The sequence below is a fragment of the Nakaseomyces glabratus genome, chromosome D (genome assembly GCF_010111755.1).
Source record: "Nakaseomyces glabratus chromosome D, complete sequence".
Taxonomy (NCBI): Eukaryota; Fungi; Ascomycota; class Saccharomycetes; order Saccharomycetales; family Saccharomycetaceae; genus Nakaseomyces; species Nakaseomyces glabratus.
This window is the reverse complement of record NC_088954.1, coordinates 259875-286047: the sequence shown is the minus strand read 5'-3', so window position 1 is coordinate 286047 and position 26173 is coordinate 259875. Positions and strand designations below refer to the sequence as shown.

Below are 26173 nucleotides of genomic sequence, written 5' to 3'. Positions count from 1 at the left end.
ATTATGAAAGAATTGAGGAATAGCAATTAGCAAAATTGGAATTTATTTCATAAAATCATTAGAATATAGTATATAAAGATTTTTTATCTCACTCGTAGAGAGTATATATGTAGCTCAAAAGTACAGAAAGAAAATAATATTAATAAGAAAGAGCACAGAGAATATCCTTCGACGCCTGCGTTCAAAAGATCATATAGTTCTGTACATGGAGATGCATGCACGATGGCGCCAAAGACGGTGAAACAAAGAGAGAAAATAGAGTTGTAAAATAAAGAGTTCTTATTTTTTGTTAGGATTAATGTTGGATGGCTCAGCTATCCAGAAAGAAATTCAAGACTCTAAGCAAATCTCTTGTACCATGGCTTGTCATCGTGCAAAGCAGCGTCCACATCGTAGCCACTGGTTCTCTTGGTAGTTGGTAGCCATTGAGCGGACTTCCATGGCAAGACGCCTTCTTCGTACATTTCATTGACTTCTTCCAAAGTCAAACCTTTAGTTTCGCAAACAAAGAAGAAGACGTAGAAGAAGGAGAAGACTAGACAGCCCATGAAGACGTAACCGTAGTAGAAGTTAATGGCAGTAGTAATAAATGGTGTGAAGAAACCAATCAAGAAACCCCAGATCCAGTTGAAACCAACAGCAATGGCCATAGCACGGTTTTTAACACGTAGTGGGTAGGTTTCGGCAACAATAACGTAAGCAGTTGGAGCCCAAGTAGTTGCAAAACAGAAGATGTATAGACAGGTGAAAACAATCATAACGTTACCAGCAGTAGTGGAGGATGGTTGGTCCTTACCGTTAGGATATAGACTCTTGACACCAACTGAAGCAAAGATGACCATGCAGACAGCCATTGTAGAGGAACCCCATAGCAAACACTTACGGCGACCAAAGCGGTCAACAACATACAAAGCGACAAAGGTGGAAGCAAAGTTGACAATACCCAAGATAATAGAAGTTTGGAAAGAATCTTCTAAACCAACAGCCTTGAAAATAGTAGTACCGTAGTAGAAGAAGTAGTTACAACCAGTCAATTGTTGCAAAGATTGGATCATGATACCCATGACAACACGTTGCAAGATCTTACCCTTGGTGGAAAACAATTCACCCCAAGAGGCATTACCTGCAGATTTCTCAGCTTCAACACCAGCGCTGATGTTTTCAATTTCAGCTGTGACAATTGGGTCATCCATGGAAACCTTGTTAGAACGGGCAAGAGAGCGTCTGGCCTCTTCAAATCTACCCTTCTCAACCAAGAATCTTGGTGATTCAGGAACCATGGACATACCAACAAGCATGAACAAAGCCCAGGCAAAACATAGACCTAGAGGAACTCTCCATTGAATAGAATTGGTGTGAGTCTTGGTACCATAGTTTGTACAGTAACCCAAGAAGATACCCAAAGTAATCATCAACTGGTAGAATGACACACAAGTACCTCTCAAATGCTTTGGAGCAGTTTCAGAAATTAAGGTTGGGGATAGCACAGCAATACCACCAACACCAAGACCGGAGACAATTCTACCAACAAAATATTGGTACCAGGTAGTGGTAGAAGAGATTTGAATTACAATACCAACAACGTAGACAGTAATAACAGCCATCAAACCAAGACGACGACCATACATATCACCAAGACGACCCAAGGTCAAACCACCAATGGCACAACCAATATTGAAAATAGCAACAATCAAACCAGTTCTCACATCAGATAAGTAGTAAGAACCATCAGCAGCTTGTTGTCCAAATCTTCTCTTGAAATCGGTCTGAGCAACAAAACCAGAAATAGTACCAGTATCCCAGCCAAAGACAAAACCACCGAATGCGATCATCAAACATAGACAGATCACAGTAAAGTAGGCTGAGATTGGTTTAGGTGGTGCTTCTGCTTCTGGGGACATCGCAGAAACATCAGCGGTTTGCTTCTGCTCCAAAATGAAGTCATCATCTTTGAAGCTGTTAGCAACATTGACTTCCCTGACTGGGGAGTTTTCGGCGCTTTCAGAAGGTGACAAACTTTGAGCTTGTGACATTCTTAAATAAATTCAGTTAGTAGGTGTGGGTCACTATTATTATCACAATAAAGGAATAGTAATAGTGAAAATATATTGATTTTTTATTTGGTTATTCTCACTAGAGATTATTGTTGATGTTTTATTTATAAGTTAAGAAACAATAATGAGAAATAAGAATAGGAAATTGAAACTCTCTCAATAAGAACTTTGAGGTCCTTATATACTTTTTTTTTTTGAAGCTATTGCTAAATATTCTTGTTCTGTTACTGCATCCCCACATTATTTGACAAGTATAGAATTCACATCAATTCTGCTTGCGTCTACACTACATTTGCAAATTGGTTTGTAGTTTGTCTTAGAACAGCAACCCTCTTTTGGGATATACAAGGTGGTAAACTAGTTCAAGAAAGGAAACTAACTAATTGCTCGTAGAGATTGGCGATTGTTTGAACGTTCTTATTACCCCGCGATTAATTTGTGCACCGGCCCCACACACTTGATATTGTAAATGCTATTTTTATTATATTCTCAATGCATGGATCAGAGCCCTTCGTTATCATTTTACTGGACTTTGCACATAAGAAATTAATTCTTTGCCTTGGCTCTCTGCGGAAAATGTGTGGATTTTCTGGAGTTCCAAAAAGTTTGTCAGGGTCCCACAAACGTCCCCTCTAAAATGTGGTCTACGTCATTTAACAGTTTGACATGTAAATTGAAAAGAATACTTTCCTGGCAGAGAACAATGCAGAGTTCCAAGTACCCAATAACACATCCAGCTTAGAGTACTACTGAGGGGCACAAAGAAGCAATCTACGCTATGATTATCAGTATTGGTAGGCAATAGTACTAGCACAAAAATTTAGCAACTGAGATAAAGTTTTTGACTTCCTCGAAATGAGTCTGTATTGTTCTCATGGCTGCCGTCTTTTACTGTCCATGGACTAGTACCCAACAACATCATTGTGTGCATTCAGTTCTTGGTTGCTCTTGTGCGTGTTATTCGTTGCCATACAGAATGAAAACTCCTCCTCACTTACTACCCTCAAATAGCTATTATCCTCCTCTCCCCTCCCTCTCCAGCTCTCTGTAGGCCTTCATTTCACTCATGTTCTAATACCTATTTCCTGTTTGACTCAGGTGGGGAGCCCTGGGGACCCTCGTTATTTGGTAGTATTACGTTGCAGTCCAGGAAAGGCTAATTTTCAGTGCCCTTTTTCCTTTTTTCCCAGATTGGCCCTGCAGTGCTAGTTAGAGGAACAACTCTAAGACGAAAAAAGGGAAGACAGTAAGTTGTATGTGGGCACCCTAAATTGGAATGGGAGCCAAATTTTTACGTCAATCACTCGGAAAAACCATCTGAACCACCTAGCTACGACCATTTACTGCAACTTGGTTCTACCCATTTCTCTGCTGCTCACCTTATAGCCCTCCCCCAGTATGCATCAAGAATCCGGAAAAACTCCACATAAATCCAAGAGAGACGCAAAAGTGGGGCACATTGTCTTCCGGCACTACATTTTGCGCCTTTCGCTACTCTGTGCCCAAATCTCGGAAAAATTTACAGCACAATAAGCCCAGCTAAACTACACCGTTTCTCTTGAAAGCAGAAATACATGAAGGGGTCTCAGAAAAACGTACCGGATAAATCAGTAGTAATTTGTTTGCAACCCTCCCCACTTCAAGGCCTCTTTCAGCGTGGATCAATTGGGTACAGTCCTTTCTCAAGAGAGCTTACAATAAGATCCTTACGTGGGCCTTCTTACATCAAGTGGAACTTCTTAATCCAACAAGTGTAGAAGCTGTCCTTCCCCTCGTCTAATTTTATCTTCTTAGCATCTGGGAAAACCCCTTCTAGTAGGCAATTGCAAACTCGCTTGGACTCTCACCCCCACCATGTTTAAGTGGGTTAGGTGGGGCATCCAGGAACAACAATAAAAGTGGCAAGCCCAAACAATTCCTTAGGTTTAGTGCCGTATGCCTGTTCCGTCTTACTAGCCAGTAGTAGGAGCATGGCGTTGGGCATGCCTTCTTGCCAGACCTGCAGTCCTTTCTAATTTGAGAAGAGAGGTCAACGCTATCCTTTGTTGTCTACTGTGAGTGTTGGCAATATATGCTACAGCAACTCTAAACTATCTGCACATGCATCTTCTGCTTCTCACCTTCTCGCTGTCTCCTTATCAGCTCTCACACTACCAATGTAGACACCACGAATCAACATAAAGGGCAAGATGGCAGCCACAGGATCACTCCTAGCAGTAATGTCCAGCACACTAATTAATTATATCGCACTGTTATTCAGTGAAACTTGACTAAGTGTTTATCTTTTTACACTTCAAGATATAAATGGCTACTACACAAACTTGAAGATGATTAAACCATCACACGACCAGTGCAGGACTATTTTGAATCTCTTCCAGAAAGCGAATAAATAAAATCAAAGATTTTGAATCACAAACCGGATATTCTACTGTAAATTGGCGGCAGTATCAAAGAAAATTGCAATACATGGTTATATCTTTCTAGTATTATGCTAAGCAGTTATTAGGCTCTCAAACATATCTTTCTTAGAATATGTTGAATGGAGAAAAGTAGTCTAGAATCAAGAATTTGCAAGTCCAGATAATTAATTAGCTATAATTTGTCTCAAACTCCTGTATTTCGATTCTTAAAGGGACAGTTGTTTAATTAAGAAAGTGCCGGTCTTCAAATAAATACCGATATTAGTATTATATGTTACACCATTAACATAGATTTTCGTGACTTATTTAATGGCCTCACGGTATTCAGGCTGGATATATTAACATATATCCTTATCTCTTTTACAGTAGTCTAGTGCTTTAAGGCCAACTTTTTCGAATGATAGCAAATTCTTTAAGCAACCAATATTACATTGCTACTGGCTCTTTACTTCTTATCGTATGTATGATATTGCTACGAATTAGTTTGGTGTGTTTAGTTTGTATTAATTACAAATAAAAGGGCAATGTTATGGAACCGACTGTATTTTGTATAATTTGGGTAGCTGCTTACAAATACGGTTATTAATTTTGGTGTGAAGAGTTCAAATAGGTTAATACATGTCATCAAATTCGTAGAACTACTGAAAATAATAAAATTGTTAATTTCCGCTATTGATATTAGAATTCCATTAATTTGAAACTACAATATATTCCTTGTTATGCTTCCGTCGTTGTACTTCAATAAAGGATAAATGGTAAATTCGCTTCGCAGATTAGTATCAAAGATAATATAAAAATAATTACTAGTAACTCTAAATGCCAGAATTCTTTCAGAGAATCTGGATGATTTATGATAGTATTCAGTCCTGTGTTAGAAAAGTGGGCTAAAATAATCAACAATTACGGATGCCTTGTTTCAAAGGTATTATCTTGAGGAGAGCCTTATCAGATTTGTACCATATTCCAGTAATAGGTATATCGAATATGAATTCAAAAAACCAAAACAAAAGAGCTATCGAGTAATAACAAAAATGCCGCTAAAAAACTGCTGCACTCATTGATTGCCTTTTAAGTACTACCCTATTATTATTTTTTTTTACCAAGCATATAACTTAATAACCATTTGACTTAATAGGAGCACACTTTCCAAAACTAATGTATTCTTATAACAGCTACAACATTATAATTATTTGGTTAAATTTTCAAGGTTAAATTAACCGTGTATGTTACATATAGAGAAAAACCAGTCAACATAGCAAAATTAAAACTAGTCTTTCAAATTTAGGATCAAATATAAAGCCAGATGTTGGGCAAGATTAATATTGTAGTATTCCAACTGTGTAGAAGTGGATATGTTAATCATGAAATGATTGTCAAATCTACATAGTAAACCATATTCAGTGAGTTTCAAATTGTGGACACATAGGTTAAATAGTCATAATTTGGCTATTATGTGAATATAAAGCTATCGAACCAACTATGTTTTCTGGCTGATATAGTATATTTTATTTCATGAGGATTACAGAGCACCCGATGGAATAAAGAATAATAATATTATATATTGTGTTTAGGTAAACTTCGAATGTATATACTCAAACCCAAGCTGCACTAAAGCAGTGCAATTAAAATTTGAACTAATACACTAGTAGACCTAAATAACTTTCATAAGTATTTACACACTGATTTGGATTGTTTATACAGTGTGACAAACCGATCGGAGCATCTGGAATAGTAGTCCACACTTACTCTCATATTTGTAAACTATTAATAAGCTATTTCATGATGAGCACTATGATCGAGGAGAACTCAGTGTTATTCAAAAATTTTATCTCTCCATCCCGATTATAATGCATGTCCAATTTTCTCGATAGATATTTAATAAATTTATGCCGCATAATCTATAATAAGTCAAAAACTCAATAATTATTTTAGAGTATTTTTTGGATTAATAAGACACATATTTGATATAACTGAAATAAAAACCATTCTTTCTAGTCGCTTTCACAAATCGTTCGAATCAATGCCATCTTCAGCTGTTTTCAACTCAAGAGAAATGCAAGGTTAATATAGATCAATTCACTTCTGCTCTATCGACACTTTCTACTCCAGGATTAATATTTGCATGTCATGTACTATTATGTATGTACTTTCACTTTGTTTTATTTTACTAGTTTTACTAATTATTGAAGCGTAGCTTTAGTGTGTGTACTATTTGTATAGTAAGTACATCTTTAATCTAAGTAGTAGTATTCTATTTTGTGTTTTTGATCCTCAATTGTCGTGATATATCCCTAATTAACAGCAAATAATTAGTCTCATTATTTATCACTTGGAATTCACTATGTCATTAGAGGAACCACTGCAACTTTTATATGCTGATTTTATTGTAATGTTAACTCAGTTCCATGCTCTGCTCAGTGTTGTTATTGTCTACGCTTTCCTGTCGTAGTTATCTTTCTCAAAACCATTCCATGGTTAACAAAGTCAACCAAAACATATACTACAAAAATTACATAACCCACTATTTGGCACCAGTACGATTTATGGCATTGATTGTTTATATATGATTGCGACGGCAATATCTAGAAATATTGTTCATTTTATTTGTTGAATATTATTTTGCGCATTAAGCAATTATTGTTGTTTGAGTTTCATCATAACTGCTAAACCAAGGAACTAAATCAATTTATACAAATTAAGAAGAAATGTTGAGCTCGAAGCCATTTACATATATACAACCAAATTATATTGTCCATAATGTTCCCTATCCTTATTTCGTACCTTTCCATAAGTCCTCTAAGCCTAGTAGAGAGGTGACAACACCGGCCAGACCAATAGAATCCTCACTGCTGGACAAGTAGCCCAAGTTGTTCAACACAATAAAGGTATCGAACGAGTCCCAGACTAATCTTCTAATCGCAGCGTATCTTTGCTTACATGCTGTGACGTATGCGGCCTTGGTTTCTTCGGCGAATTGAGCATCAGATGGCTTTTCGACATCTGAGCCATCTGGAGAAACACTACTAGCCTTAGATGCAATGGTCAAAATCTTAGTTTGAGATGTGTGTATATTACGGACATCCATTACCAGCCCCGATATCAAACCGACGAACCAGAACCAATTAGCCAGCTTTGGCACTTTCTTGCCGGTGAACTGAGTCACTGGCACAAGCTTCAAGATCCGCAACAAGTTTATTTGATCAAAAGTCAAGTACCCGGCGTAGGCAAGGTTCTTTATGACATTACCGACACGTAGAATATCATCACCATTGAGCTTGTTATCGTAAAACTTCGAGGCAGCTTGCAAGTGGTTCAATGGCTTCAAGAAACGCAAAATCTTACGAACCATGGTGAACTGCACCTGCAGGCCCTTCGCCAACGCGGAACTCTGCTGCACAGCCAAAAACCTGCATAGATACTGTAATAAACGCAGTGCTTTCTCCCTGCCTGCGGTGGTATCCAAAAACTTGATTAACCTAGTAATCGTAGGGTGGTAAACCAACGTGTCGCAAACCATCTTATCCTCGTTTTTCCTCGATGATGAACTCTTTTATACCTGTAGTCCCAGGATATTGCTTATTTGTATTGTAATAGGTTGTCCTTCACTTTTTAGATTTCCTAAATGAAGGCGAGAAAGAGTGAGACAGACAAGCTGCTTCGGTAGCAAGACGAGGTGGGAAAAGTCGGACTTTCCAAGAATCTGTTACACAATATATATTCCTCCTAAACATACACAAGTTCCTTGTCAAGTCCCCTCATCACATTACTCCAACGTCAAAGAGAATTAGAGGTGGAGAGTCGTGTGCCCATTCTTTAGAACAGGACATCTGGGTATTCGGGGTTTAATCCTAAAAGCCACAAACACTGTACCTTTCTACAAACCCAAAAGATCACACATTTCAAGAGAAAGGGATGCTCATCTTTTTTTGCTTTGACAGCAATAGGTGAGGTTCTCATTGATATACAAGAGGCCTGGAGAATGATGAGCACTTCATCTACGAGTCATCGGGGACCGGACGGATGGAACAAACACCGAGAACGCTCACACTTCGATGGCGGTTTGAGGGCCACAAATAAACAAGACAAAATCCATCGATTATGACTTATACGTTGTAGTACCACCACAAAGCAGCTCTGTCCTCATTGTATTTACTTCAGAGAGTACTATTTTATTCGTTATATGAAAGCCTGTTCACCCTTCGACTTCAATTAAGGGCTAATATGTCATAGCTGTGCACGGAAACTACATGTGTAATATAGTGGTGTACGGACTTTTACGCGTTCATTTTAATTCTGATAAGTATAACGGCTGACGCGTCATCCACACTCTTATAGTTTCATTTCGGTTATACAGTAGTAACTGCGAATCGTGCCAGTGGCGGCAATACATTTCTATTTCAACGGGATTGTATCGAAATACATACGGGGACTAAGTACGACAGACAGTCGACTGATGGGCTACTATGATATAGATGACATACTAGTGGACTCTACTGAAGTTCCTTGTAAGTTTAACTATGAGATTCCGGGGCTAGGGTACTTGGAGAATAACCCAGGGAAACCGATACGGAAGAATACAAAGCTTTCTTTGCCACTGTGGTTGGCGCGGGTGTTGGCCATTGTAGGTGCGGATAGCCAGGAACAGGAGGACATGGACCCTAATGCAGAGGAAGAGGATGGCGGTGATGCCTTCGTAGAGCTGCTTACGCCTGATATGTTCTCGAACAAAGTAATAAATGCGATTAAGACAGATCCCAAGTCGCTGGATTTACACGCGATAAACCCTTACTTCTTGGACATGGCTCTTAAATGGATAGCGCTCTATAGTGACAAAGACCTAGGTGAAATAGTGTATGAGCTGCTGCTTGAAAGAGCACAGCAGATAAACAACTATGCCAGCAGTGTGTCGATAGATACCGAGTACGGGAACAAATACAGAAGTGCCTTGCTTGATGCATTAAGACTTCAGCAGAATAGTGCAAACGAGGATAGATCAGGACCCCTGGCGTCCATTAACGGTACTTCTTCTTTAACAACTAGATCTGCCAACAATTCAGGAATTGGTTCATCTGTTGGTACTAGCCAGGCTACTAACTTGGCAGCTTCTACTAGATTCTTACTCAAACTGGACGAATTTGAAAGACAACTATACAAGGACACTCACGATTCTTACAGAGATACAAAGAAATGGGTATCCAAATAATTAACGAAAACTCCACTACTGCATTGCATTTTTCAACTACTGTAACAGATATTGCATTCTAATTTTACTCTATCAATGTGCATTATAGTAACCTTCACATTTAGTAAGAGAGCGCTACTTTCACATATAGAAATGTAACCAATAACATATAATATACATATATCTTTTAATAAAACATTAATTTGTTGATCAAGTTCAAATTTCAACAATATAGACATATTATGATGCATATCCCATGCCATTTCGTATACTGTAGGTAAACTCGCTTAACTTGATTCCATTATCTTTAGTGACCTCAATTTTTTGAGCTACGATCATAGTAGCATTGTATTCACTTGTCATTCATTTCGTAACCGAATAAATAAAAACAATACATTACAAGTTTTGGCACTACAAAACCAACAATGAATTTTTATCTTGTTGGATATATGATATCTTTCAACATATCTTCTTTATGAATATGAGCTATTTCTTTTGTTGCTTTATACAAGTGTTGTATGAAATATCTGATGTAGTAAAAAAAACTACTTACTATCCTCAAAATTAGCCCTGATTTGTTTATAATGTTCCAACTCTTGCTGGGAAACACTTGGTATCAGCTCTTTATTAGCATTTAAAAAATCTTCCTTCTTAACTATAACATCAGTATCTTCATCAGAGCATACATGGTCAAACCAGTATCGTATTGATATACTAGTACCATTGTCTTGATTATATTTGTCAACTTTCTCATCAATTTCCTTCGATATTCTAGTCATGGCCTTCAACATTGCATCTGAGCAAAGAGCATAAAAGTCGGCACCTGTATAACTAAATGGAAAATCAGACACAAGTTCATCAAAGTTAATGTCAGAGCTCACTTTGAATTTTCTTGTCAAAGCCCTCATTATATTAGCCTGCTTTTCTCTGGTATCTGCAATACCTAAATAGATTAGTTTATCAAAACGACCCGGCCTTAAAAGTGCTTCATCCAATAAATCAGGCCTATTCGTTGCACCTATAATAAAAACACCATCACCGTCAGAGCTCATTCCGTCCAATTCTGCTAATAGTTGAGAGACTATTCTATCCATAACACCCCCGGAATCTCCTTGGTTTCCCCTTTTTGGTGCAACAGAGTCAACTTCATCAAAGAATATTACACACGGTTTGGCATCTCTCGCCTTCTGGAATACTCTTCTCACATTTGCTTCAGATTCACCTATGTACATATTTAACAGCTCTGGACCTTTCACACTAAAAAAATTCAGCGAGAAATTTGTTGCAATTGCTTTTGCAAGAAGTGTTTTACCGGTTCCTGGTGGACCATAAAATAAAATACCACTTCGTTTCTTCAGACCTGACCCAAATAATTCTGGATGTTTCAATGGTAAGTCAATCGTTTCCATTATAGCATCCTTGACAGAACTCAACCCACCAACATCATCCCAGGTTACATTCGGTATACTTGGTGCACCAATTGAAGCGGAATAATCACTTCTCACCTTTTCTAGTGCATTTTGTATAGATATCATATCCACCTTTATTTTATTTTGTCTCCACAACAGATAGTTGTTACATTTTCTCAACGAATCTGCCACAGCCAAACTAATAATATATTGTATATCATAGGGCGACAACCCCGCCGAATGCAAAGATAATGTAGAAATTTCTATCTCATTAGAACACTGAATACGTAATTTCCTGTTACCATACTTTTGAAAGAGATCTGATGTTGACAAAAGCTCATCAATTATACTTCGCCGCTGTTTTTCATTGGGCGGATGAACAACATAATCGAACTTAATTTCTGATCGGAAGCCCTCAGGTAGGTTATCAATACTAGCTGATGTAAACGCAAATACAACACCTGGATATATCCTTGAGTAAGATTTAATGAAAGATATTAGGTCACCTTCTAGTGCTTTAACTTGTCTGGATTGTTGTATATCCTGATTTTGATCAACTTTTTTCAATATGTGATCAATATGTTTGATTAGTATAATCGTATTTCCAGTGAAGGGTAGCAGATTTTCGAGTTTGCCTTTAAGATATCCCAAAAAAGTTGTAGCAATATCTGATGACCCTGACGAAAATACTACTGATAAAGTATCAATATCAACAAACTGATATGAAAGATCGATAGCTATGCTTCTTAGGATACTTGCTTTACCCACTTTTGGCACATTTGAAGATAGGTTTAATATCATTGGCAGATTAGGTACTTTTTTATTAGCTTCCGCATGTGTATTGATTACATTTTTAATATCATTCACAACAGGAAATATATCAGGACGGTAGTGAAATACACCTGGAAGACCATAGTATTTCAAAGCAGAATTAAAAGTGTTTGAGCTTAAACTTCTATTCTCCATCGCTGACGTAATTAATTTTGTATGTTTCGGATCAACAAAAAATTCAGCTTTCGGATCATAGTTTGAAATGTTCTCAAATTTTCTGTTACTTACAACAAACCAAACAATACAATCATCATCTGATTTTATAGTGTTGACATCCAAATCGATATCTTCTAAGATTATTTCATCAAATGATGAATCAATAGTGATTGGTATTAAACTACCATTACTGAGTATTCTTCTTGCTGTTAAAAAGTAATATCTAAGCTTTTGTAAAATAAGCTCCTGATATCTCTTTTGTGTGTGCAATACATTTCCAACTTTTGAGATGACTACCTCTGATGCTGTGGGAAAGGCTAATTCATTATTATATACTGGTTCAACTTCAACAAGTGGTAATTCATCAAATTGGGCCAACACAAATGGTGTTGTATATATGCCATCAACAGCATAATGATTAGGGGACTGTAAAAGGAAGGCTCGTACTAATACAGAATTTTTAGAGTTTGATAGACGTACAAACGAGCCGCTTGATATTTTCAATTTTGATAACAAGTCAAAAGGAAAAAATACATAAATAGAGTCATCATCATCAAAAGGAGGTTCAGGAAGAAGAAGAGAGCGTTCAACAGGGTAATGAAGACACTTTAAAGGTATCCTTGATAAATCGTGAAATGCTTGTAAATTAACTAAACTTCTATCATGTTTATTTTCTACTGACAGTATTTTACTCCTAATTAATACAATGTCAGTAACACTAAAATCGATAACACCTTGACTAAATGGTTTAGTCTCCACTACTTCACAAACATGCCCCCATATATTACCTTCGTGTATCACAGACTGCTTGTTCACCAGATTATACTTAATTTGAAAGTATTGTTTTTTTTCATTAGCTTTAGGTAGAAGTGCTAGTTTGTCATACAATCTTTCATCAATCTTAATAATAATCTCTTTAAGAACAGGTGGTTCTCCTGATACAGCTTCTAAGGAACAAGTATTCAATCGACCGAACTTACCAAGGTTACCGATGGAATTTGTGGGTATCTTGATTGAATTTATTTTCAAATCATCATTCAACTTAAAATGATATACTATCGGAGTATCAACCCCATCATAGCTAGGCAATACAACTTTCAAATAACTCTTATCTATGAATGTATCGTCTTCCCATATGTCTTTTGACACTTCACAATCATTATCAAGATTCTCATCCCATATTAGATCCGCTGTAATCATCATAAAGTCTTGACCTATATTGGTCTCACCCAGGAATATCAACTCTGGCTTGCACTGCACTTACTGATAAAGGCTAACTATCAGATAAATATTTTCAAGAATCTGTTCGTTATATTAACGAAACCTATTACATAAAATACATACTTCAATCTTATAGTGCCGAGATGATTCAGAAACCACTGGTCCATCCTTTGAACAAACATTCGGAGTTAAAAATGATATGCCGACTCAAACATTAATCGATGCACCACACAACGTATTTAGTGATGGCGAGTTAAGGTAAGATAACTAACAATTAAAACATTATCCATTAACGAAACCGATGAACTCGAATAAAGAATTAGTTCCACTCAAAATACAATCATAGTTTCAATTAAAAAATATTTAACATTACTACATTGAATAGTGTCTTGAAGGTTGTTGTGTATGAGTATTTCTTTTGCATATCCTTGGACGGTTTACATATACCTTTACCAATTTGTAATGCTATGAAAAAAAGAATCAAGAGCTCTAAATTCATGACATAGCCTTTTCGTTACCTTTGTAAGGCTAGTTGCCTTCTAGAAAATATGAAACTTTGTGCAATTATTCTAATAGTAGAATACCGGCATGCGACCCATTCATGCAGACGATCTACCGTTGATTATTTCCTAGTTAGTACACTTTTTTCTAATAATTCCTTTGCTTCATTGATTTTTGCTGATAAATATGGACTTCCACCTTTATCTGGGTGATTTTTAAGCATTGCTAGCCTATGCTTTTTCTTTAGTAATGGAGCATTCAAACTCATAATTTCTTTTTGAGTAATATTTAGTATCATTAAAGCCTCTGATTCTGACATTGGATGATAAAATCCTCCTTCCCATTTGTTTAGTTGCATTTTCAGCCCCGGGTTTAACCTGTCACTGTGAAATTTTGATGCGTATTTCGAGCGAAAATTTGTTAGTTTGATCCCATTCATAGCTGCTATCATGCCTGGAGTAAGAGTTCTATAGATCTGCCAAGCTCGGAGAGCCGATTGGGTGGTCCATGCTACCAGCGTTACACCAACTCCAATTATTATCGGGAGAACCATCAAACAACACTACTCTCGGTATGTAGTATCCTCAATCCTCGATTCCTTTGTATGCACAATTCAAATGTTATGAGCTGGGCAAATGAATAATAATCACTTATACATGTAATCTTAAGTTCTTTTTTATTAGTGCCTACTAAAACCGGATATTGGTGGTCAACTATACAGATGAATAATGATTGGTTCGAGCTTTTTGTCAACTAGCTTCGGATCCTTCATAATTATCCGAAAATTAAACTTTTTTAGGTATTCGAAGAAGGAATTATGACATATGGCCACTATCCAAAAGAAAAGTTGTTGTACCAGCTCGACTAGACATAAAGACTACTTATTCTGCTATTTGTAATTGTGTAATATACCTAGAAAGATGAACAGGCATATACAACTGCAAGATTTGAACAAGAAACGCTTATAGACTTATCCAATCTAGACTCCTCTCTCAATATTGTAATTCTACCCACAAAATCAATGTCGTCTTTTTATCTTCCATATATCTACACATTTTGATGATCCAGCCGTTGATTTTTGGTTCAGGGCAATAATAGGCCTATGCTGAACAAGGTTGACCTGTCATACTGCTGATGGTATCGACAGCATTTCTACAAGTAAAATTGCTTCTGCTAATAGACAAGGCCAAGCACAGCCTCCTGAATTTTATCTCCTACTAACTACCAATTACGCTTGTGGCTCAACAAACTCAATTGATTCAACAGAAATTACGCACCAGACTTTTCACCAGAACGTATTCATTCATACCAATTCACTCGACCAGAATACATGCTAAGAGTCAGCCATTCAAGAATAGACAATTTAAATGGCGAAGAGGTTTGAAGGAGAACATAACACCGCCTACAAATTAGTTCTTCTTGTATTGATAGATATCTGGCTTGCAAAAAAACCCATCGAAATCAGTAACCCAGCAATGATTTTAAGATTCTCAATTATCACTAGCCAGCAACTTCCAGCCATCTTATTTTTTCTATACATTCAGTTTGGACTTAATCGTGCAATGTTTTCTGGGAGCTCCCAGAGAAAAATAAAAAAGTTACAAATCATTATGTACAGCATTTTCTAGGTTAGTTGCTCTGCTCCAAACAAATCCTGCACAAATTAGTTTAGTCCACAGCGAATAGTGCACAGTCCTTTATGCAGTGTTATTCTGGTGTCCCTAAACTTTCAAGGAAGAGGGCATTTCCTCAGAACCTGCTGTGCCAGATTTATCAGAACCCGATTTTTTGTAGATCTGCTGGTCTCACATTCTCTAAATTGAGTCAAATAGCGTAAATCTTTACCAGCATTGTTGCGTGAAGTTAGATCTACCCTAGAAATCGACGTACAATGATAGTTTAAAGTACGGTAACAAACAGTAACTATTCAGACTGGTAGTTAAATACCGTTTTTTTACACTGTACCTGCAATACATATCGGTGTTCGTTAATGCGTGCCCATTAATGAGAACAGGTCCTCGAGATCGCTGATTAAGACCTCCTCTTTTTTCTACCTTTCTTTGGAATTTGCTGGTAAGAGCTATGTGCATTTATCGAGAAAGTGCCCGTGCTTTTACAAGGAATGTTGCATTGGTTATCAGAAAACTGGTACGGTATTCCTAAGTAGGAATGAATACCATCTGAAGCATATACTGGCATTGAGAAATTAACCAAGTTTGGCAAAAGATTTATTTTATTGTAGTCATATATAAAGAACCTGATTTTATCTCAATTCAGAAGGTCATAAGAAATACTTTCTTTTCCAGTTTGCCTTATCTAACCTATTCAAATAATACACAACAAAAAACATTACAATTAAATAAATATCACTCCAAACCTTACCAATTCAAAGCTACCAAAGCAGACAACACACATCTATTGATCATATTTCAATAACACAATGAAATTTACAACTACATTTCTGCTCACTTTTATGAGCATTAGTACATCTATATTTGCCAATGCGCAAAAAGGCTTTCTAACCGATATACAAGTATTCGATACACACTCCGGCTCAAACAACAGCACAGACCCTAGTCATTGGTTTTTGATTCAAGGTCAAGTGTTTGTCCCTCAAGATGCTAAAAATTCCATTCCATTCACAGTTCCTGATGAGTTTGATTCTTTTCCTTCTGGTGATTTTCCATTGTCTTATAACTCCAAGATAATTGGTTCCATTAACAAAGCCGACGACTCCAACAATTTTGACATTCAATTGGTTGACAGCAACATTTTGCAAAATGTTAGTACCACTTTCAATTTCTTATGTAAGCTTTCTTCAAAGGGTTTGTCAGAAATAAGAAGTCCCGGTTCTGTATCTTACACTTTTACCAATGGCGACAATGTCGAGTTTGTTCGTAACATCAACTACTTAGCAACAGATCCAACCAAAATTAACACAAATGGTGGCATTTACCAAACTAACAACACTGCTTGGTTTACTCTTGATATTCCAATCTCTCAGTTTAAAAGACCTATCAGAATTCAATCTACGCCCTCTGTTCCCAACGCTTATCAATTCGATGCTTCAAAGACCACCTTCAAAGTTGTTACCAAACTGAACAAATTTAACCAACCTTTGGCAACTGTGCCATTGACTGCTGTACACGACTACTCCACCAACTCTAAAATCGACGTCCTATTTAACTCTAGTTTCAGTGGTGGAGAGTATGTGAGAATCACTTACTATTCTTCTCAACTATATTCAAAGACTATTTCCAACAACCTGAATATTAGTTATCCAGCAAATGACCTATCTAAGAGAGATGTTGTTGACCCATCGGAAATTAACATCAATACAAACTTATACGCAGCTCCATTAGACAATCTTTCTCACATCAATGTTTCGACTCCAAATCCTGATGTTTCTAAGAACTCAACCATGACACCATTGCCAGCATACACTAATGGTACAGCATCCAATGTTACTAAATCACTTGAAGTTATCCCAACATACAGTCTAGACCATTCTACTGTTTCAGCTATTGTTAGTGAGTATGGTGTATGGATTCCAGTTTCAACTCTAAATGGTACAACGAGCTCAAAGATGATGATACAATCGAAGATTGTTAGAAATGATACCACCACCTCAACTCCAACTGCTACGCCAACTTCTAGACCGGATGAATTTACAAACTCAACATCATCATCATCATCTATAATGTACCACAACTCAACAATTACGACTATTTCAAGCAGTCAAACGGACTATTCCAGCGCAGCCACATCCTCCTCTATCTCTAGCAGTACTTCCAAATTTACAAACACTACAACCACACAATCCTTGAAACAAACAGTAACCAAAACTGTGTGCCCTACTTGCGAAAAAGCAGATAACGAAACACAACTTTCAACAATTGCAAGTGTTTATCAAAGCACCATTTCTGAGCAATTGAGCGAATACGAATTCTTGGAAGCTGCTTCAACTATTCAATCCACAAAGCAGACTTCTAGCACAAAAGCATCTACATCCTCTAAGGTAAAATCAACAGAACTGAGTGTTTCTGAGCAAGTATACTATAGTACCAAGCCGGCATCTAAATCGGTGTATGGTGATCTTGAAGCTGTGAGCACATTATCCTCAAAATCTTCAAATTCTGTTGCCCATTCTGTTGAAGTATCAGCTAGCAAATCTTTGAGTACTAAATCTGCTGTTGTAACTGATATTGGTGTTCTGGAGCCAGTTTCTACTTTGAAATCCAGCTCCTCACCTAAACCAACGAACAATATTGTGTCTGGTAAAGTAGAAACAACCTCCACTGCACCAGCCATAATTTCCCTATACACTTCTGTTCAAGCATCAACGTTATCAACAGTACATCCAGGCAATACAACGACTTCTCATGTTGTAAGTATCTACCAAGGCGGATCATCAAGCTTGACTATTCAGTTCTCAACTATAATCATTGGCTTCATCGCTCTCCTGCTATGATTGGTAAAGTACTCCCGTTATTGCATACCTTTCCAACTCGCGAAGTTTCAAGGAATAGGCCTACTCTCTGCATTCTTACTTTAAATTTCTAATAGTAAGACATTCATTATCATTGTATTATTAGCCAAATCAGTTAAATATTAGTTATTGCTTCATAGATATATCAAATAATAATAGACAAATTTCATTTATTGCGTTGTATTTAGAAATCAACCCAATAAAACTGTACTGATAAGATAATTGTTGTGAAAGAATGTTATTTAATCATGCCAAGAAAATGCATATAATATGAAGGCGAGAAATAAAAAAACCAGTTAGACAAAATTTGATCTATCTACATCAAGCGAAGATCTCGGAGTCAGTCGACGGAGTAACCTATCCTGCAAATCTACACTCTCATTCATAGTTTTACTAACGTTTTTATTGACATTGAAGAACAATCCATGACTATGAGATCCCTCAAGATCGAGTGAAGAAGGTCTCCGTGAAATTGGCAAGGCCCACTCAATGAGAGAATACCCCATAACTTCTTCCCAGTTTATCAGCTTCTTCCCAAGATCAAATATATTGATTGTTCCCTTTATCGGTTCATTAGAAAATTCATTTAAAAATGCGACCTCTTCGTTGTATCTCCTCAAACTGTATAATTCAATTGTGGTCTGATTTTGGCACACTTGACTAATACTGAATACTGTGAATATTGTTATAGATATCGAAACAACAAGAGCCAGTAACCATAGAGATAGTAAAGTAAAGTTTATGAGTTCTACCTCAAAGAACTCTCCTTTAAACCATGTATAAATTTCCATAGAACTTAATATCAGCACTAATATACTGTAAACAGTACAATATATCAAGAATTGGATAAAAAACTTTTGATTTCTATAACCAACGCATCCCGCAAACCACGGACAATGGTGATCCATTTTTAGAACACATACATTACAAGTTGAACAGTGATGGCATCTATCCGGTTTCCAACTACTACAGCTCTTACAAACCCTAAATCTACCATTTCTCTTTTGTGTATAACTTCTTTTCACCAGCATTTCTGGTGGTAACTCAAATCCACTCTCTGCTGCGTTCAAGTCATATACTCTCAATATCGAATACTCCTTTGTCGTACCAGGTCCAACATATATGAGCTTTGCATAAGTATACAAAGCAACCATTGCAATCGTGAAAACCAATGGAAGTACCACTCTTGCCCTAATGACGTGTATACAAACCACAATTGCATATAATGACCATAAATATAACCCAGTCGTGAGACATCTTGGAAACAGTTTACTAAAGTTATTAACCAAATTCATCATTGAGTATTCATCATTGGTGCCAACAATCTGTAATATTTGCTATTTAAGTTTGGGACGTTACAATAATGTAATTCTGAATCTTTATCTGCATGTAATCCTTTATTCGATGCAATGTTGATTTTCTCATCACATTAATTTGACATCTTCCCATTTTGGTGATTTTCAGACCTTTTGAGATGAGCACGCACAAAAGAGTGCATTATTCAAAATTAAAACAGGATGGATTACCAACTACTATAGTGCACAACAACTTTAGAGTAGTCATAAAATTCATTCACATTGAATTATAAAAAATAAATATTGGCAGATACTTAGTATAATTTAATTAATATAGTTTGTAGAGGTTGTTAGCATTTTTTAGTCAAATGTTATTTTTGGAAAATCCCCCAGGGAGTTGTTAAAAGCACCCAAGAATAAATCAAAGTTGGTTTCAAAAAACTGATCAAAGTTTCCACTTTCGGTGGAGGCTGTATCTGCAACTTCATTGGAATCCCATATGGCCTCACAGTCACGACAATCCACTAAATGTACATTTAATACATTTTCAATACCTTCTAGAAGTTTCTTATTCATACACTGTAGCCCTTCAGGGCTTATTAAATGGTACTTTATTATTTGTGGATTCTTCATGTCAAGGCCCCACTTCATATTCACACTTTTTAAAAGTAATGAAGGCACATTTGCAGCTTCGAAAGTTCTATCCCAAAACTTATTCACCACTTCAACTAGTTTTCCTTTCTCAATTATATTGACGATGTATTGAAACATGGGAGAACAATAAGAACGTGTATAATATTCTGCAGATATATTAGACCTGAGTAGTTCAACTGATCTGTACATTTGGACATTTAATAAATTGATTATTCTAATGAGTACTGGCAATAGATTTGCTTCAGGATATGCCATTTTTTCTGCTCTATATTTGCGCTCTAAGCGTTCAGTGACATAACGTTTGTAAGAAAATCTTGTCAAAAAACAACTTTTCAAAGTCCATAACTTAATCACTAAATTTGATACAATTCTATCTAGCACGTATCTATGCTTAGTGTCAATGAACTTAGCATATTTGCCTTCAAGATAACCCATTACTAGGGTATCCAGTTTGACATTGGATTCAATCGCCTCTATTAAAAATTTGTGATAGTACTTTTCATACTTTCTCCAGTCTTGTCTACTCAATTCCTCAAATTTCGTAGCTAAGACAAAATAAACACACATGATGCACGTATAGCCATTGATATAATTAATAATCAACTCTACATTTTTTGTCGACTTGAGATTAATTTCTATGTTAGGATCTACTTTGTATAATAGTGTTTGGTCTTCTAACATTTCACAGTCTGTTATTGAAAAATTAGCAATTAAAAAATTCTTAGCTCTTTTCAGATTTTGTACAACTTCCCCGAAATGGACATTATTACTAACTGGTGTACAACTAATAACCAATTCATTTAAAATTAATTGCAGTTGATATTTATTATCATAGCGCTGTAGTATGCTGGCATCAATTTCCCCAATAGAGTGAAAATCATTTTGTAAAATTTTTGCCAAGCTTCTTTCAGGTGATATGAATGCATTCATATAGTCTATGTCAAGTCTATTGGCCACCCCATTTGGTATTAATATTTCCATTTTTAGCGTGTTTAAACCAAGCCACAACTTCCTCCTAAACTTCAAAATTTTTGGGTCAGGTTCTAATTCGTTGAAATATCTTGTGTATTTCGATGGGTTATGATGCAAACCCAAAGTCAGAGCAATCTCATTTAAACTTTTTAGTCGGCCTATTTTTTCATGCGTCAGACATGTCAATTCTGCATTTGGCTCAAGGTAGCTCAATAGGAAGGCGTACAATTCGCAACAGAAACTCGATTCATTCGTATTTTTATATGTGTCTAACATTATTAACAGCTTTTGAGAATTGGAATAAAGGTTTTTAATGACACTCTCTACATCCTTAGATTTTAGAAAAGTAACATCTGACTCAACCATTAGCTGCCTAAAAGATATTGCTAGCACAACATTGAACAAGCAAAATGTCTCAAAGTCTGATTGTGTGTTATTTTTTGATATGATATTGAATTTATATCTACCGTTCTCACTCGTCTCACATATTTTATTCAGGTTACTTTTAAAGCTGCAAAGCTCCATGAATGGATAAAAAGGGTAAATATTCTCAAAGAAATTTTTTAAGATATACTCAGTTTCAACCACTGTAGTGAATTTATTTTCAATGTCATAGACTAGTAATTGTAGACCTGCATACAATTGAGGAGACATGGTTTCATCCAAACTAACCGTTTTATGAGACAGTCCAATGGCTATAGCACAATATTGATTTTTCTCAGATGATTCAACCCACTTTATAATAGATTGTTTAATATAAGGCAGCGTACTCAGTTCTGAATTCAACTCTGCAACAGGAGATGGAGGTTGTAATTGTGATAACATCTCGGCATAGTTATTAGCTTGTGGGCACAACAAGAGCTTGCTATGTAGTTCTATCATTGTATTACCATGAAGTGCTCCACATAAAGCTCTTGCAAATGCATCTAGTTGTGCTAGAGTATGAAGGGCAAATGGTGAATCAATGTATGTCATATTACCATATACAACTATCATGTTGTTGGGGTTGAATAGCTCTAATATCATATCATCCAGATCGTTTTCAGCCAATATGCTATCATATGCAGTCTCTCCATTACATTCTAGCGATTTTCTTCCACTTGCTGAAAGACTCTCTGGCGTAATCTCATTAATTGGCTGATATGCACTTGAGTTTGTTAACATATTAGCAATATTCTCGGAGTAATTCTTTTCTGTTGTGTTCATTGTGCTGGAAAATTCCAATTCCTTTGTTCTTTCTTTATTTTCTGTTGATGGATTCTCACTGGTTCCGCTATCTGTAGTCCTAATGTTGTTTCCAAGATATTGTGAGTGATTTGATCTATGGTCGAGCATGGAATTAATGCTAAAATGCCTATTCTTATCGTACATTATTTTACCCTCCTGATTATTCACTGCATGTATCAAACTGCTGTTACCATCATTGCTATTTTTAATATCATCTATTATCGAACTATCAGATACTGGCGATATGTTTGACACGTTTGATCCATTTGAGTCAGGATAGACACATGTTTGATTCAGTTTCAAGCATCTTCGGCAGCTAGGTCTATTCTTATCACATTTCTGTTTCCTACGCTTACAGTTGTCACACACATGTGAAGGTCTCGGCCTCTTGACTCCATTTTTCGATTGCATTTTATATTTTGTTCCCTATAGGTATAATCAAACCAGGACAGAAGAAGCAACTAAAATTATAAAAAGCGACTTAGTAGCTAGCTTGACTGGCTGAATAACATTTGCGCAATACTAGAAATATCATAATTGTATTTCTTAAACTGATTTGCCACTTTACATGAAGTTATATTTTCAGGTACTCATCTCAATTTTTTGTCAGTTTTTCAGGCATCACTTCTCTTTCAAATGGCCTATTTTAAGACCGGCATTTGAGCGACATACCACGTAATAATGCGGGAAAACCGAAATGAGATATCAACTAATGGTCACTCTATTGATATTTCACAGTAACATCAACTATTTTCGAAGTTATATATATATTAAAAAGACTTAATTTATGAGCCGCAAACAAATGTTCTAAAAACGGACTGCAAATGTTGAATATTAAACTAATATATGCTCTATAAAAAACATTCAAAACTATAACTGGAACCACTTACATAATAGGCTCCCAGCTATGATTATCAAAATATGTTTCGTAGTTCTCAAGCTCCTTGTATCTATCAACTTGTCCTAGACGTGTATAATAATCAAAATCTACTCTAATTTCTTTATAATATCCGATGGAGGTGGTGATATCAATAACTGAATAAAGGTTGTCATTATTACCATATCTTTCAATTTCAAACCTGTCTTCAATAGTTGAGCAACAATGCTCATCCTCGTAGCCGGTAGAAGTAGCTCTTTCTAATGATATTTCATCTGCATGTAGTAAATTTGCAATGTGATTTCTTTTATTGACTAAGCTAGTCAGTTGATAGTTACCAAAGAGCAGTTCATCAGTAGATGTTATCCTTAAACATTTCTCATCTTTAATCACATCAAGCTTTCGATCTTCAGGTGAATTAAGATCTATGGGGCTATCAATAACACTGCCTTTCACCTTTTTGTTAATCCAACTCTGTTTTCGAGATTTGAATGGCGAAGAATCCTTTCCTGAATATTTCTTAAGCTGATGATATCGCCTAGTAGAATTCATGTTGTATGCAAAAAGTTCATGGAGCCAAGTAACTACCTTGGTCGTGTAGTATTCATTCCAATAATTATCAAAAGCAGCTGGATAACCTCTTATATTTGCTATCAAATTTGCTCTTGAAATATCATTATTCTTTTCGGTTACCTCATTACGTATCAGATCTCCTAGTTTAATGACATGGTGATTATTCCACCAATGAGTATAACTTCTTTTCGTCTCCTCAAGACCAAAATCGTTATGAAGATAATGATCTGTGTTCATTTCCCAAAGCGACGGTTGATCTTCCTTCCATACATAATTGCCAAGAAAAAGATTAACAGCATCTTGTCTTTGTGCATCCATGAATGAGTTACTATAGAATCTTTTAATACTCTCAATCATATCCCTTGAATGGGACTTCCACTGATTAATCTTTCTATATGTTTCCATTGTATTCACTAGATGCGATCCACCATATTGTAAAGCAATGGTATCACCCAGGTCATGAAATAGTTCTGTTAGAATGTTTACTATATCAGAATCGTATTCTAGAAAAGAATCATCAATTATTCCCAGAGACTTCAATTGAACTCCTAATGCCCTCTTGCCTATGACAAACTGTGCTGCATTTGTTCTATCTAGACAATCAATACAATTTGTCCTGCATACACCTTGTTGGATCTTCGTACCTTTGAAGTCTTTGCTATTGTGAAATATGCCAGTGGATGTTATGGTATCAATAGCGTAGCTTTCTAAAAATTCAATGACACCTTGACCATCTTGTTTGGATTCTCTACTCATATCCCAAGAGGTATATGATATCATATTATTATCATATATCAGTGAGTTCAGATATTTTATACATTCCTCATACTCTTTTAACAGTTTAGTTTCTCTTGGCACTTTTTCCTTCGTCTTAATCAGGTTGAGAACGTCAATCCGTCCACCGCCGTAACGTTGAAATAGATTATCAAAATGTATGGCGGCAGCACTAAAAAAAGGATCTCTCACAGTAATTTCAATTGGAGGTTTGGCAGTTAAATTTGAGGCTTCCTGTGTCCAAAACAAAGGAATAGATCCTCTATGTTGCACAAATGAGGTATATCTATTACTATCAAAATAACCCATACCTGACTTGTGAAACGCAGTTAGTACCATATCTGCCACTATTTGTTCGGTTTCCACTTCGTTGGCCACATAGCCATTATTATTTACACCTCTTTTCAAGAATCTAGCGCCCGCGAAGAATCTCGACCTCCTTGCAATAAGAGTGATGTACACGGATTTCCCCAGAACAGATACGTTGACCTGATCGATGAAGCCATGTATTATTGGCTGGAACCAGTCATAAACGCTCTCAAGGCATGACAAAACTGGTTCAAGCAGGTTATTGTTCCACATAAACATGTCATTGTAACCAAATATGTCGTAAGGTATACTGATGTCGGTCCTGCCAATTGCTTTCAATTTTTCCCTTAATAAATTTGTCTGCAATGTGTTTGTTATGTCATATGTGAAACTGAAATAGAAAGTCTTGGTCAAGTCTAAATCTTTAAAAATATTCATTAGTCTAGCTTCTGGTGAGCTTCTCTCCGGTGTTTTAAATGTTTTCTTACTCATTATCGGTATCAGTTCTGTTCCATCGATGTGATAAATGGAATGTCCTCCGATGACCGCGACCTGACTTATCTTAGTCACCACGACTAAGTAATAGCAAGATGTAAACCTTATAAAACCGAGCAAAGCATCGCACGTCAGTATTTTCGTGAGACCATCACTGCTAGCATCCTCCAATCTAGAGAGCACATCCATAACCTCATTACGAGTGAAGAAAACATTATCTTCTAAGAGACTCAGCTCTTCGCATGGTACAGTGAGATCAATCTCCATGATCCGGAACATACTCTCCCGCTTGTTACTCCCAACCACATACATCCTATCCTTCGCCTCATATATGGTAAACTTACTCAAAACAAACTTACTAGACCGAGGTTTTTGAGCCACTGTAACATCGTCAACATCCTTCATCGGACTGTCCTCCCGCACATCGGCCAAATTCTCGCCAGCATCGCTGTAGGACTCATATCCACCAGCCATCACAAATTACCCAATGCCTCAAGAACAGCTCTATAAAACCTCTAATAGTCCACGTCCCCAGGTCGAACATACACCCACTATGCTTCACATGCCAGAAGCCGCTACTGATATAGAGCCTATGGTGCAAGATCACTCTGGAAACCCACCAAATTTATCACTTACCCGGCATTCCTGTGACAATCCCTATTTTTCTCGGTGATGGGCTTTGAAAATCGCTCTTTCCGCAGTTTGAAGAAAAAATAACAGTCGAATAACACCAA

At 36.5% G+C, this 26173-nt stretch overlaps 9 protein-coding genes across 9 annotated transcripts; 2 read left to right on the top strand and 7 right to left on the bottom strand.

Annotated features, from left to right (window-relative positions):
* Window positions 1–338: 338 nt before the first annotated feature.
* Window positions 339–2033, bottom strand: GVI51_D02585 (sugar porter family MFS transporter; the record flags this gene model as incomplete). The annotated part of the gene is made up of 1 exon (XM_445530.1): window positions 339–2033. One exon carries the CDS (start codon window positions 2031–2033, stop codon window positions 339–341), a length of 1695 nt encoding a protein of 564 aa, XP_445530.1.
* Window positions 2034–7244: 5211 nt separating this feature from the next.
* Window positions 7245–7991, bottom strand: PEX11 (Pex11p; the record flags this gene model as incomplete). Its single annotated transcript, XM_445529.1, has 1 exon — window positions 7245–7991. The coding sequence occupies one exon, from the start codon at window positions 7989–7991 to the stop codon at window positions 7245–7247; it is 747 nt and encodes a 248-aa protein (XP_445529.1).
* Window positions 7992–8927: 936 nt separating this feature from the next.
* PSF3 (DNA replication protein PSF3) lies at window positions 8928–9677 on the top strand (the record flags this gene model as incomplete). The annotated part of the gene is made up of 1 exon (XM_445528.1): window positions 8928–9677. One exon carries the CDS (start codon window positions 8928–8930, stop codon window positions 9675–9677), a length of 750 nt encoding a protein of 249 aa, XP_445528.1.
* Window positions 9678–10201: 524 nt separating this feature from the next.
* Window positions 10202–13255, bottom strand: PEX6 (AAA family ATPase peroxin 6; the record flags this gene model as incomplete). The annotated part of the gene is made up of 1 exon (XM_445527.1): window positions 10202–13255. One exon carries the CDS (start codon window positions 13253–13255, stop codon window positions 10202–10204), a length of 3054 nt encoding a protein of 1017 aa, XP_445527.1.
* Window positions 13256–13895: 640 nt separating this feature from the next.
* Window positions 13896–14327, bottom strand: MDJ2 (Mdj2p; the record flags this gene model as incomplete). Its single annotated transcript, XM_445526.1, has 1 exon — window positions 13896–14327. The coding sequence occupies one exon, from the start codon at window positions 14325–14327 to the stop codon at window positions 13896–13898; it is 432 nt and encodes a 143-aa protein (XP_445526.1).
* Window positions 14328–16214: 1887 nt separating this feature from the next.
* EGT2 (Egt2p) lies at window positions 16215–18245 on the top strand (the record flags this gene model as incomplete). Its single annotated transcript, XM_445525.1, has 1 exon — window positions 16215–18245. One exon carries the CDS (start codon window positions 16215–16217, stop codon window positions 18243–18245), a length of 2031 nt encoding a protein of 676 aa, XP_445525.1.
* Window positions 18246–18559: 314 nt separating this feature from the next.
* PFA3 (palmitoyltransferase PFA3) lies at window positions 18560–19417 on the bottom strand (the record flags this gene model as incomplete). The annotated part of the gene is made up of 1 exon (XM_445524.2): window positions 18560–19417. One exon carries the CDS (start codon window positions 19415–19417, stop codon window positions 18560–18562), a length of 858 nt encoding a protein of 285 aa, XP_445524.2.
* A 501-nt stretch (window positions 19418–19918) lies between these two features.
* GVI51_D02431 (uncharacterized protein) lies at window positions 19919–22822 on the bottom strand (the record flags this gene model as incomplete). The annotated part of the gene is made up of 1 exon (XM_445523.2): window positions 19919–22822. One exon carries the CDS (start codon window positions 22820–22822, stop codon window positions 19919–19921), a length of 2904 nt encoding a protein of 967 aa, XP_445523.2.
* Window positions 22823–23297: 475 nt separating this feature from the next.
* On the bottom strand, window positions 23298–25913 carry FIG4 (phosphatidylinositol-3,5-bisphosphate 5-phosphatase; the record flags this gene model as incomplete). Its single annotated transcript, XM_445522.1, has 1 exon — window positions 23298–25913. One exon carries the CDS (start codon window positions 25911–25913, stop codon window positions 23298–23300), a length of 2616 nt encoding a protein of 871 aa, XP_445522.1.
* Between the last annotated feature and the right edge of the window lie 260 nt (window positions 25914–26173).